Raw genomic sequence first — 12,157 nt, 5'->3', positions numbered from 1 at the left:
AGAGAAAGATTCGCTGAAACAGAGTTGGGGTAAGCTTTTTTTACGAATGGCTTAAAGCTTACGGGAAGGTTTGGTGAGAGGAAGTTTCCATCCACTCTAAGCCTTCTGACCACAGTAGGATCTTCCAAGCGGAAGTAGTTGCCATATAGATGTACATGCACAGTGCAGCCTCCTTCAGTATACAAATATCACCTCCAAAAATAGGGCAGCGATTTTTGCGAATTCGAGATTGTGCGCTCAAGATCAGCGAAAACATGTAAGGCTGTCTGCAGAACGGGAACGTAAACTACGGGACTTCTTAGACCAGCTTAGCAAACGTTGGTCAACTACCAGCAGCTGGGCAATCGCAAGATCCTTCTGGTGCATGGTAAATCGTAAGAGATCTTTCAGTGGCTGTAAGAGTTATAATTGGACGCTGTTCAATCGGGATTCATGCAGTAAGACTGAACATTTTACCGGATGCCACCTGCATTAGCTGTTGAGATGATGGGATAAAACCAACTAAAATTATTACTATTATAATAGCCCGCTTTTTCGAGATCAAGGCAAAATTACATTGGATCTCATAATTTTAGACATCCGGTTGAAGTAGCGAAAAGATATGAAACACCTAAGCATATTTGTGATAGCTTCACGGCGGTTTCGACGATAGATAGCTGATATCCAACTACAGATATGTTTCGTATGGCTTCACAAAAGACCATACATAACAGTGTACGGGCGATCCTTCATTTTGTTTAGGGCTCAGTCATGTAAATTTACATAACCTAACCTAACGCACAGATAAACAAATATCTAGAAATCAATGCGTTATCATCAATCTGTTATCTTATATCTATGCCAATTAACTTCAGTAGTAGTGTCTCTATGAGTACTCATATTTATATATGCATATATATACTTATATACGGACTTTAAGCAACACACGCAACCACAACTAACCATAAAACGTTGCTATTAAGTGGTCACTGCTCATTTGCCAGCGTCTTAATTTTAATGCTTAGCCGACGCTCTTTAAACACCCTAATAACAGTTTATTTGGACCAATTACTACCGCAATCCACCGAACTAAACGAAACTAAGAAATCAAGCAGCAAACGCTGGTGCCATGCATACCAGCTATTTAGCTATTCAGCGCGATCCAGCTACTATTTAATTGTGTAAAAGGCAATGAAACAACTTCACTTACATTTTGATCAGCTACAGACACTATCATAAATATGAGGCAGACAGCGTTAAATGATACACAAAGCCATAAAAGGACCACTAAGCGATAACAAACTTGTACATAATGAGAGGCGAGCCAGTGGCACGGAGTCAAGTGGCACGTATCCTAATAAGGTATAAAAAACACAAAGCAAATCAAAAAAGTAGCTCGCAAACAAGCAAAGTTTAGCGCCAAATTACACACACATTTACGCGTATGCGTGTTAGTGGCGTTGTGGCGTTGTGGCGTCGCACACAGCGAGAGTAAGCAGGCCAGGCAGCCGAGTTAATGACTAATCTGCTACTTTGCTTCACAGAAGAGGGTCTACCACGCTGAAATATTATGGCTGCGCGTGAAACTTTAGCACAGTTCATTAATATAATTCCGCAGCTTTAACTACAGCTCGCTGTTTGCTTCTTTTTCTTGTTGCATTTTATAGCATGAAGTTAATGTTACACAGGCACACAAACGCACACAAACACGCGAGCACCATTGCAAATGGCAGGTTAATACATAAGCGCAAACTCTCGAGTGCAACATTCAATGGCGCAGCGCTCGCATTCGCGCCATACTCTCAAGTTGATGGCAGTTATTTTTAAGACATTTTAGTTCAAGCTCAAAGTGGAGATTTTGTTTACTAGCACGTTAGCATAGCATTTTCGGTTGTAATTACTAATAAAGGGAGAGCAAAAATTATTACGTTATAATTATCCAACTATTTTTATACTTCCAGGAATTACTTTCTGCGTAAGCGCCTCTCGAAAGGACCCAACAAAATTGTACTCTCCGCCGATGACTTCGTCTTTCCAGTCGACTCACGCAGGGTGGGTAAAAATTGTATTCACCTTGTTTATGGTGGCTTTTAATATTAAGTCAGCTAACTTGCCTAATCGGTCTTTGCTAATAACATTCAAAAATCTATTTGTTCACAAAAATCATATGAGCCATTTAAGTACCCTTTCAAACTCATCCTGTTGTGATTTGTTTGCTCTCTCTCTTTCCCTTAAGGTCGATGAGGGCATCGAAGCCATGCTTTGCTGCTGGCTGCAACAACTACAAGAGTTCGGGGGCCCCGAAGTCGACAAGCCTGATTTGCTCAAAGGGTCAATTGGTTCGCTAAAAAATCTTGGCCTAATCATACCGGGCGCCGGCACAGCCACCGCTGCTGGAGGCGCAGCAGCGAATGGCGGTAAAGGTACGTCCGGCACAAATAGCTTAGCGCGACATAATCCCGCGCTGCTAGACATGCGTGCGCGCTACAATGGCGATTTGGTGCAACTGAAAGAGATACCTTTGAACGGCTCTACTGAATTGAAGGCCAAGGCAATGGACCTGTTGGTGATAGCGCACGGCATGCGACACGAGAACATTAACCCCTTAATTGGTGAGTAATAAATACTTTTTGCTGTCTCGTGTTTAATTAAAACTTTGTTTGAGAACTGTTTTTTTTTGTACCGTAATCTTTTCTGCTACCATCCGCCTCTCACTAGGTTGGCTATCCGATCCGAATCGCACAGCCATGGTGTTCGATTACTGTTCGCGCGGTTCGCTGCAGGATGTGCTCATCATGGACGAAATCAAATTGGATTGGAGTTTTCGTCTCAGTTTGTTGACGGATTTGGTGCGCGGCATGCGCTACTTCCACGCCTCACCGCTGCGCGTGCATGGCACATTAACGTCGCGCAATTGTGTTGTGGACGCGCGTTGGGTACTGAAAATAACCGATTATGGTCTGCCATCGTTCTATGAGGCGCAGAATCTGCTGCCACCCACCCGCACCGCTAAAGAACTATTGTGGACAGCACCGGAATTGCTACGTTCAATGAAAACTCATCATCATCACCATGGCCGCGTGCTGGGCACACAAATGGGTGACGTCTATTCCTTCGGCATCATCATGCAGGAGGTGGTGGTACGCGGTGAGCCCTACTGTATGTTGTCGCTATCGCCAGACGAAATAATAGCGAAGATTAAAAAGCCACCGCCACTGATACGGCCATCTGTATCGAAGGGAGCGGCGCCGCCAGAGGCCATCAACATTATGCGTCAGTGCTGGGCTGAACAGCCTGAAATGCGGCCCGACTTTAATTCGTAAGTACCGCGCAAACACTTTATTTATCTACTGCTTACATAACTTGCTGGTAATGAGCAGTAAGGCAGGCCTATAAATAAACTTTGTGGACATTCTGCATATATTGATTTTATGTTATGTTTCACTCTTCTATTTATTTACTTGGCGCTTCGTCTTCACCTTATTGCCGCGCTGACGCATTATTTTACCTGCCGGCTGTTGATGACACCCTTAACGATGTGCCATGCATAATACGCGCCATTTGCTGTAACAATTTATCAGCGTTTACGAACGCTTTAAAATGCTCAATCACGGACGTAAGGTGAACTTCGTCGACACAATGTTTCAAATGCTCGAAAAGTACTCGAACAATTTGGAGGAGCTGATACGAGAGCGCACAGATCAGCTGGACATTGAGAGGAAAAAAACTGAACAGTTATTAAATCGCATGTTGCCAAGGTAAGAATATTCAAAAGGAGCAAAACTCCCTCTCATATAATTGCCGCAATTACAATGAAGGGAGAGTAAAAATGCGGAGACTTAACACATTGAAAGTACAGACACTAATTACTCCCCAAATATTTTTGAGGAATTGTACCCTTGAAAGGATACCAAAGTCAATGGCTTAAACTATGTAATATAAAATAATATTCATAAGTGAATAACTTAACAGCTATATTCACGCCTCTTTTTCACTGCCTTGCCTTGGTTATTTATAGAATAATGTTTTCTCTTTTCACCTGCAGTTCGGTGGCGGAAAAATTGAAAATGGGTTTGGCCGTTGAACCAGAAGAATTCTCCGATGTTACAATATATTTTAGCGACATCGTTGGTTTTACAACGATTGCGGCCCACTGTAGTCCCGTACAGGTTGTGGACCTGCTGAATGATCTCTACACCATTTTCGATGCCACGATCAACGCCTATAATGTGTACAAGGTATGTGGAAATGAGACTACTTATATTCGCAAGAATATGTAGCGATAAGTCGTAACTTTGACTTTCGGTAGGTGGAAACCATTGGCGATGCTTACATGGTTGTTAGTGGCTTGCCGGTGAAAATACCCAACCATGCGGAACAAATAGCCACAATGGCATTGGATCTGCTACATCAAAGTGGTCGTTTCAACGTCAAACATTTACCCGGTGTACCGTTGCAATTACGCATAGGTTTGCATACAGGTCCCTGCTGTGCAGGCGTCGTAGGGTTAACAATGCCACGTTACTGTCTCTTCGGTGATACGGTGAATACAGCGTCACGTATGGAATCCACAGGTAAGGAGTTCGCTTGTAAATTGAAATGTGATATGTGTTATAACGTTTATGGTTTTTTTTTGTTTTTGTGCTGAAGGTTCCTCTTGGCGCATACACATGTCGCAGGAGACACGTGATCGCTTGGAAGCACGCGGCGGCTATACGATAGAACAGCGCGGATTAATTGAGATAAAGGGAAAGGGAATGATGAACACTTTTTGGCTGTTGGGAAAGAAAGGTTTTGATAAACCGTTACCTGCACCACCGCCGATCGGGTAAGGCTATCCTTCTTTTATATTATAAAGAATGCCATTTATTTAAAATATCTTTCTAAACTTGAAAATGCTTACTCAGTGAATCCCACGGGTGAGTGTTGTGAGCCAACTACAAACATATTATTAACCCTTTTTCATATGGCACATTTACTAATTCTGCTTTTTAACACCTTTTGTATTGGTTTCAGTCTCGATGAGTCGCTCATCCGCAACTCGATCACACTCAAAGCACAAGCGAACAAATCACGCAACAGCACCAATCCATCCTCAAGTCAATCCTCTTCGCTGGCTGGCGAATCTGTCGAAGTCAAAGTAGAGATTACGCCACCCACCAACGCGGACGTTTGCTCGTCGAACTTGCCGAACTCATACTCGTTGGACTCCACCTCTACGAACACAATCAGTCCGAATGTCACATTATGTCCGGATTTCCCTGCGAAAACACCTAACGCCAGTCCACAATTGCGAAAAATGTCTGAACTCTCACCTGACAACTTGCTCACGCCAGGCACTTTCAATCGTCTGCCGAGCTCGGCAGGTGGTTCTTCATCGCGCCTCTATAAAAAAATCGAAGAGATGATGGATCTTAGTTCACCGTACAATCATTACAAATGTCTCAGTCCTAGCGAGAGTAATCTCACACAATTCTACGATGGTAAATACTTGTATAGCGGTGGTGGTATTTGCAGCGCCGTCGGCGGCGGTACTGGCTCTGGCGGCGGTAGTGTACACAGCAGTAGCGTTAAATTCGACTCGAAACCTGGCTCAAGTCGTCTATTGCGCCGGCAATTCAGTCTCGATCGCGATGATACGCAATCCAAATCGGAACATCATCATCACCATCAGCATCACCAAAGCTCTTTGCAGGGTTCATTTGCTATGACGCTGATGAATAAGTCCTCAATGTTGGAAATACCTATATTACATGAAACCTCGCGTAGTCCGAAAGGCACATTGACACGTGCACACAAGCAGAATTCCACTTCGATCACACAAGATCTGGAGAAAATCGAGGAAATACCGCTTTCGCCTGCATCCTCACAACATCACAGCAGTTTGGACAGTAATCTGAATCGCAGTCCACCCTCCACGGTAGAGGCACAAACCCCGCCAACAAGTGCGACATTAGCGGCTGCATTGCTGTCAGCGCCTACCTCGCCAGCGCCATCGCGCACCTTAAACGGCGTCGGTTATAATATGAGCGGCGGCGTCGGCGCTGTAACAGAAAGTCCCACCACCGATGCCTCGACGGCAACCACCACGGCTTCAGTTAACTCAAACAATACGACTCCTGGTGAGGAGAGTGGAATTCGACGCAATGAACTGACATTAAATGTAGAGACTTTACTTAGCAGGTAGGACACAGTTTAAGGCGTTCAGCGTTGAACGTCGTGTAAGACTGGTTGTGTGGCTCGTATGGAATATGAGTCGGACCATAAGCAGATAGTGTTAAGCAGTTAAAACGCTTATGCTTCGGAAAGCGCTTTGAGCACTTTTTTATTTCAATATTCACTATTTTCTACCGTCGAAATTATATTTTTTGTTACCTTGTAAGATCCTTCAGCTCAGAATGCACAAACTCGTAATTTCCGCAGTCTTTTTACTGACAGTTTACGTATGTTGTTGTAGATGAAAACTTAAGTTCCATGCAGTACAAATCTGTTAGAATCCATAAGGAATGTGATCTTTATTAAGTATGATATTTTGGATGGAAGATTGTTAGTAAAAATATAGGCAATTGTAGTGGTTTTTATGGGAACTTTATCTATGCAAGTAAGTTCATGTAAGACGAGCGATATCAAATCTTTTTTAGTGTGCCATCTATAGAACACTGAATCACAAGAAACTTTATAATGGTCTTTTAGAGTCTTATTTAATAAGGCAGGCCGTTTCTAAAGGAATTTTCCAATAATGAAGTGCTTCCAGAGATATAAGGTGGTACTTTTCGTACATTCGGATAGAGGTTCCAGTGGAAAATATTTATATAAACAAGTACAGAACGAAGGGAATCGCTACATATTTCAATAAGAAAGTGAAATATTTCAACTATATTCCTCGAATAATTTTCAGAAAAATTTTGAGAAGCATCAGAAAACTGGTTAGAAATCAAATGTTCAATCGACTGAGCTCTGACAGAATTTCACTTAAATATTGTATCAGCTGACTGTTAGTCATTGAAAGCGAACTGAGTCGTCGTAAACGAAGCTGTTATTTATAAGGATACGACTTCACAGAGTTTATTTCTTCCATGGGAATAAGCAAAGCTCGAAAAAGAACTTCTATTCGGTTCGAGGTAATTATTTTGGTGATCGTCAACGATCACTCGTTGCTGGTCTTGCCTTTAATATCTGCTTTGTGTTGCTAGTGAGTGATGTGGATGAATTATGGGTCTTAGAATGTGTGTAATCTAACCTATATATTATTATGTTTTGGTTAACTTTTAAGAAAAAAACTAATATATTTTTTTAAATATTCGCAAGAATTAGTTTTTTTTGTTAAGTTGGTTTGGTAGGGATTCTGAAACTATCTGTTATTTTTAAGAATTTTGAAATCTAGTCAAAAGTGAGCATGAGTCTAGAGTTTCTGGAGTATCACTTCGGTGAAGCATGGGCTCGTTAGCTCTGTAAACAGTGGTCTTTGTTACCGACTCTTCCGTAATAAAGAAGCAACTGCTTCTCTTGAGCTTATTGCTGTTTTTTATATTTTTATATAAAGACCTTTAGTGTGCTTAATAGCTTGTATTAGTAAAGAGAAGTCAAAATTCGTATAAATTGTATATTCAGTGCTTGAAAAACATTCTTGCGAAGAGTTTAAAGATTTGTAGTTGTTTTTGAATGTTTTCAAAGAATTAGAATACATTTTGTGAACATTTCGACTTGAACGTTTATTTTTTTAAGAGACAATCGTTGTTACTACATAAACCTAGTAATTGTAATGTAATTTGTAGTTATATAAATATAAAGTGTAGTCTGAATACTTAGAAAACCAGCAATTATATAACAAATTAAGTAAATACATAAACGATGCATATAGACGTTTACAAGTACATTCCTTTATATGTATATACAAGAAAAATGTGAAAAGTACATAGATACATATAAGCAATCCATATATATATAATGAATTATATATTGGACGAAGCTTTGTATTGTATTGAAGTACAACAATTGTTAATTTCGCAGCGTTTGGGGCGTGTTATATAGCTTTTGAGAATGTAATGCCAAAGATGTAACTGAAAATACCTAAGACGGTACAAACTTACTAGATAATGAAACAAGAAACTTATTTACATACAAACAATATCAAACATGAAAATGAAAGTACTTTCAATTAATGAGTAATGAGGTTTATAAAGAGAAAATTAATTGACATAAACTAATACCACTGAGTTTTTACAATAACAAGAGAGTAAAAGAAACCCAAACCCGTTATTAAATAGTTGTAAGTAATTTGAAACACTTAAAAGACAAAAGAGATCAATACCCGTTGCCCTGAGTTAACCCACAACAAACATGTTTAGTATGAGTTTATATGTATGTATGTGTAACAAAAATTTACTGAAACTTCTCAAATACTTCCGAACTAAAACTGAATATAATTGGATTAATAAATAAGTCCGAAATAAAATTATAATAAAAAACAAAGGAGTTTATAGAAATCTTTCAATTATTTGGATATTTTGGTACACATCCTGAAAACGAAATGGTAAAGCCTTCTTTATTGTCACCCTTGTGCGAAGCTCCCAAAAGGATTAAGCAACGAATTTCCGCCATCGTTATACATATACTTGTAGTTTATACAGCTGGGTTCTGTCGCCAATACGGAAAGGTTCGTTCGCCTCAATCAGAATCATGGAATAAGCTGCTCGTGCATTGTCATTCTGCTGTAATTACACCATTGATTTGGGCGAATACGAATATGAAACATGGTCGTATAAGTAATTACTTTGTGTTGGTCTAGAAATAACGCAAGAAACGATTTTAGGTTAGATTTCAAGGCTGACAACTGGAAGTTTCCATATCATACCAATGATATATGAGCCAAAATGAAAGAAAATCTATGAAGATGGCACCTCCAAATTCTTCTTCTTCTTTACTGGCATAAACACCGCTTATGCGGTTATAGCCGAGTTTAGAATAGCGCGCCAGTCGTTCTTTCTTTTCGCTGTTTGGCGTCAATTGGATATCTCAATGGTATCCAAGTCCTTCGCAACCTGGTCTTTCCAACGGAGAGGAGATCTTCAACTGCTTCGCCCGGCGGGTACGACGTCGAATACTCTCAGATCTGGAGTGTTTTCAGCAATTCAGACGACATACCCTAGCCAGCGCAGCCGCTATTTTGCTGAACTATGTCAATCTCGTCATTCCATTGACTGCGGTATTCGCTGTGGCCAATACACAAAGGACCAAAAAACTTCGGCAGAACCTTTCTCTCGAAAACTCGTAACGTCGACTCATGGTATTAATGCTGATTCCAAGATAGACGAAATTATCTACGACTTCGAAGTTGTGACTGCCAACAGTGATGCGGGCGCCTATCCTGTTAATTTGATGGCAGATTATATTTCGTCTTGCCCTCGTTCACTACCTGAAGAAAGCAGAACTGACAGTGTAGTTGTTATGGCCAATGATATCGATGTCATCGGCGCACGCCAGCAGTTATACGCTCTTGTAGAAAATTAATTGCCTTCTCTTGTAGAAAACATTAGCTGGATGAAATCACAGTAAAATCGTCTTCTCGGAAAGCTCATTTAATACCAAACTGAATGAACTGCTGGTGTTAATAAGTTTTATTTTAATAATACAGCTGTGTAAGTTTTGCGAAAAAAATCCCAAATTTTGTCAAGAAGCCGACTTCATTTTGAAAGCCGCTTTAAAGTTCGCACAACTAATTTTAAGCAGAGGAAAGCGCAGTAAAGTTCACAACAAAGCCTACATTCACAGCGCACAAGTTCTTACTTAAAACCTCCGTAAGCTCTGTCTTTACCGCCAAACATCGGCCTAATTTAGCCATAGTTCCTCGTAAATAGCCTTCACCTGCAACCCTAACTGCTATATTAGGTGGGTAAGGTATCATCCGAAGAGCACGCTTAGATTTATGGAACGTATCTAACTCACTCGCACCTCAGCACGGGGCCTCCAATTAACCAAGAGAATACTTTGAGTAAATACTTGGAACAGATGACCCCAGTAGTAAATGCTGTGGTAAGAAGAAGCTTATAGTACCAATATAAAAGATCTAGTAACACTATTTAGTTTGGTTAATTGCATATTCTTTATTACATTACTTATTAAGTGTTTTAACTATAGTTTATTTGACGAAGTGAGGAATTTTCTGTTTACTAAATCCGAACTCTCTAAACAACATGAAAATCACACTCACACACAATGAAACTCACAAGTTCTTGACAATGTCTCTGACAACTGTGCGAAAAAGCGATGAGAGCAGACTGTCGTAGCAGCGTTGGGTCAATTGCCTTAAACCCAGCAGCAGCGTGCCGAAACGCAGCCAGTTCGTTTGTTGCATGGTATATCGGGCAAGCGAAACCAAAGCGCCATTTGCATGACTCTCCAGCAGCGTTGCATTCTCCGCGCTCAGGGCCAATTCTGCAATTTAACAAATATGTAGGCAATCTCTGCCAAAGATAAACTCCTACTCAATAATATCGGCACCACTGGCATCATCACCACCCCTTACCTTTCCGGCAAAGTACTAAGGTTTCAAGGAAATTCAGTTCCATCACATCGGCGCGCAGCTGCTTCGCTTCAGCGATGACACGCCGCAATTGCGGATCACCGCAGGCATCAATCATAGACGTTATGTCGAGCGACCAATGGGAGGCGCGCAACACAAAGCACTCATTCCACACGACATTCAAAATAGCCTCCTGCTGCGTGGGGGTTAGTGTACGAAATTGTTCATTGCATTTAGCCTGACGCAGACAAGTGACTAGGATTTGTGCAAGTATTTGGAAATTCACCGCATTGCCGGCGGTCAGCGCCGCAACGTGTGGTTTCTGCTGCAGCGTTGCATAATGCGGACGATACGTATGGTGCATATAAGCACAGCGTGTCAGCGTTAAACTTTTCGAATTTGGTGCGCCATGTTTGGCCGCAGCTGCTTGAGTGCGCGGTCCGCGCTCCTCTTGCACGGCGGCTACGTTCATGCCCACGGCCAGGCAGCGTTGCAAACGACAATATGGACACCAATTGCGGCGTGCCTTATCCACAATACAATTGCCTTTTGCGGCGATGCACGTATACAGGGTACCTTTGCGCACACTACGCTTGAAGAAACACGAGCAGCCATCACAGCAAAGGATTCCGTAATGCTTACCCGAGCTCTGATCGCCACATACTTGGCAAACACTGTGTGACATATTAGCTGGGGCTAGTGTTGAGTTGATGTCATTGTACAAATGGCAGATTCTTGATCTCGGGGACTCTAGCGTGTCATCAACGCTGCGTAGATCCGTCATCCTTAAAAGCGGCGCGCTAAAACTCAACTGAAATCCTGCGTTGAGTTGCAATTGGTTTTTATAGCCGCGCTCACTTTAGGTTCTTACTCGAGTTTCTGCTGAGCTCGTCAACACCCGCATTTGTACACACATGTTGCATGCGTCCTTCGCGAGCGAGTCGTCCTTTCCAATTACATAGCCTTTGTTATTGGTTATTGTCAAGAGACATATGTATACTTGTTACTATTTTAGTTTTGTCAATCATTGTCGCGTGTCCCCTCTTATAAGACATATTTGCATACGTTCATATGTTTGGTTGGTTGGTTGGTTGGTCAGAAAGCGGTTATCCTGTCGAGGAACATTGCACTTCAATGGCAAAGCAAAGGTTCTCAACTTTTCATTAATAAGTCCACGAAAAATCGTCATCGGGACTTAAGTGTACCGACTGTTCGGTGGAGATTACAGTGAAATGCGATTAGTGTGAACAATGGAGTTTTAATAACTGACAGCGTTTTTGAATATAAGACCCAGGGTTTTGGAGAATATGAAACGAACAGTTAGTTTATTTAAAGCATAGAAAGATAAGATTTGTATCCCCTGCTGAAAGGGCATATTATAGAAGAAATATGATGATAATAATGTCATAATCGGTACATTCAAATCCTAAAATAATATGCCAAGTATTCGCTGACAGTCGTGTTAGTAGGAGAATAGATAGAATCCGAGCGAAATAGAAAAGCTGCTCCAAGCGAGAAAGACATATCCTAACTGTTTTCTATAAGTCATATTCGTATTTTAACTTCCAGAAGTTTATGACTTTCGCATCATTACATAGAAAAGGCCCCAGCCTAAGAATCCACAGAGAATCCATAGAGCTCTGGGTTCAGATAGGT

At 41.3% G+C, this 12,157-nt stretch overlaps 2 protein-coding genes across 2 annotated transcripts in view; one reads left to right on the top strand and one right to left on the bottom strand.

The window, feature by feature from the left end:
- Positions 1-8,454, top strand: part of LOC120780223 — a 94,094-nt gene extending 85,640 nt beyond the window's left edge. The window contains exons 7-15 of the mRNA XM_040112478.1: positions 1,941-2,031; positions 2,216-2,591; positions 2,698-3,298; positions 3,561-3,737; positions 4,025-4,217; positions 4,289-4,553; positions 4,630-4,807; positions 4,887-4,898; positions 4,996-8,454. Coding sequence (XP_039968412.1) covers positions 1,941-2,031; positions 2,216-2,591; positions 2,698-3,298; positions 3,561-3,737; positions 4,025-4,217; positions 4,289-4,553; positions 4,630-4,807; positions 4,887-4,898; positions 4,996-6,166 — 3,064 coding nt within the window. The 3' untranslated portion in view covers positions 6,167-8,454. The remainder of the gene's footprint in view (positions 1-1,940; positions 2,032-2,215; positions 2,592-2,697; positions 3,299-3,560; positions 3,738-4,024; positions 4,218-4,288; positions 4,554-4,629; positions 4,808-4,886; positions 4,899-4,995) is intronic.
- A 1,674-nt stretch (positions 8,455-10,128) lies between these two features.
- LOC120782446 (nuclear receptor subfamily 2 group F member 1-B) lies at positions 10,129-11,711 on the bottom strand. Its single transcript, XM_040114732.1, has 2 exons — positions 10,505-11,711; positions 10,129-10,413 (listed from the first exon to the last, which is right to left on the bottom strand). Exons 1-2 carry the CDS (start codon positions 11,283-11,285, stop codon positions 10,202-10,204), a joined length of 993 nt encoding a protein of 330 aa, XP_039970666.1. The 5' UTR covers positions 11,286-11,711; the 3' UTR covers positions 10,129-10,201.
- Positions 11,712-12,157: the final 446 nt, after the last annotated feature.

Source organism: Bactrocera tryoni, chromosome 1 (genome assembly GCF_016617805.1).
Source record: "Bactrocera tryoni isolate S06 chromosome 1, CSIRO_BtryS06_freeze2, whole genome shotgun sequence".
Taxonomy (NCBI): domain Eukaryota; kingdom Metazoa; phylum Arthropoda; class Insecta; order Diptera; family Tephritidae; genus Bactrocera; species Bactrocera tryoni.
This window is presented reverse-complemented; position numbering and strand designations above follow the sequence as displayed.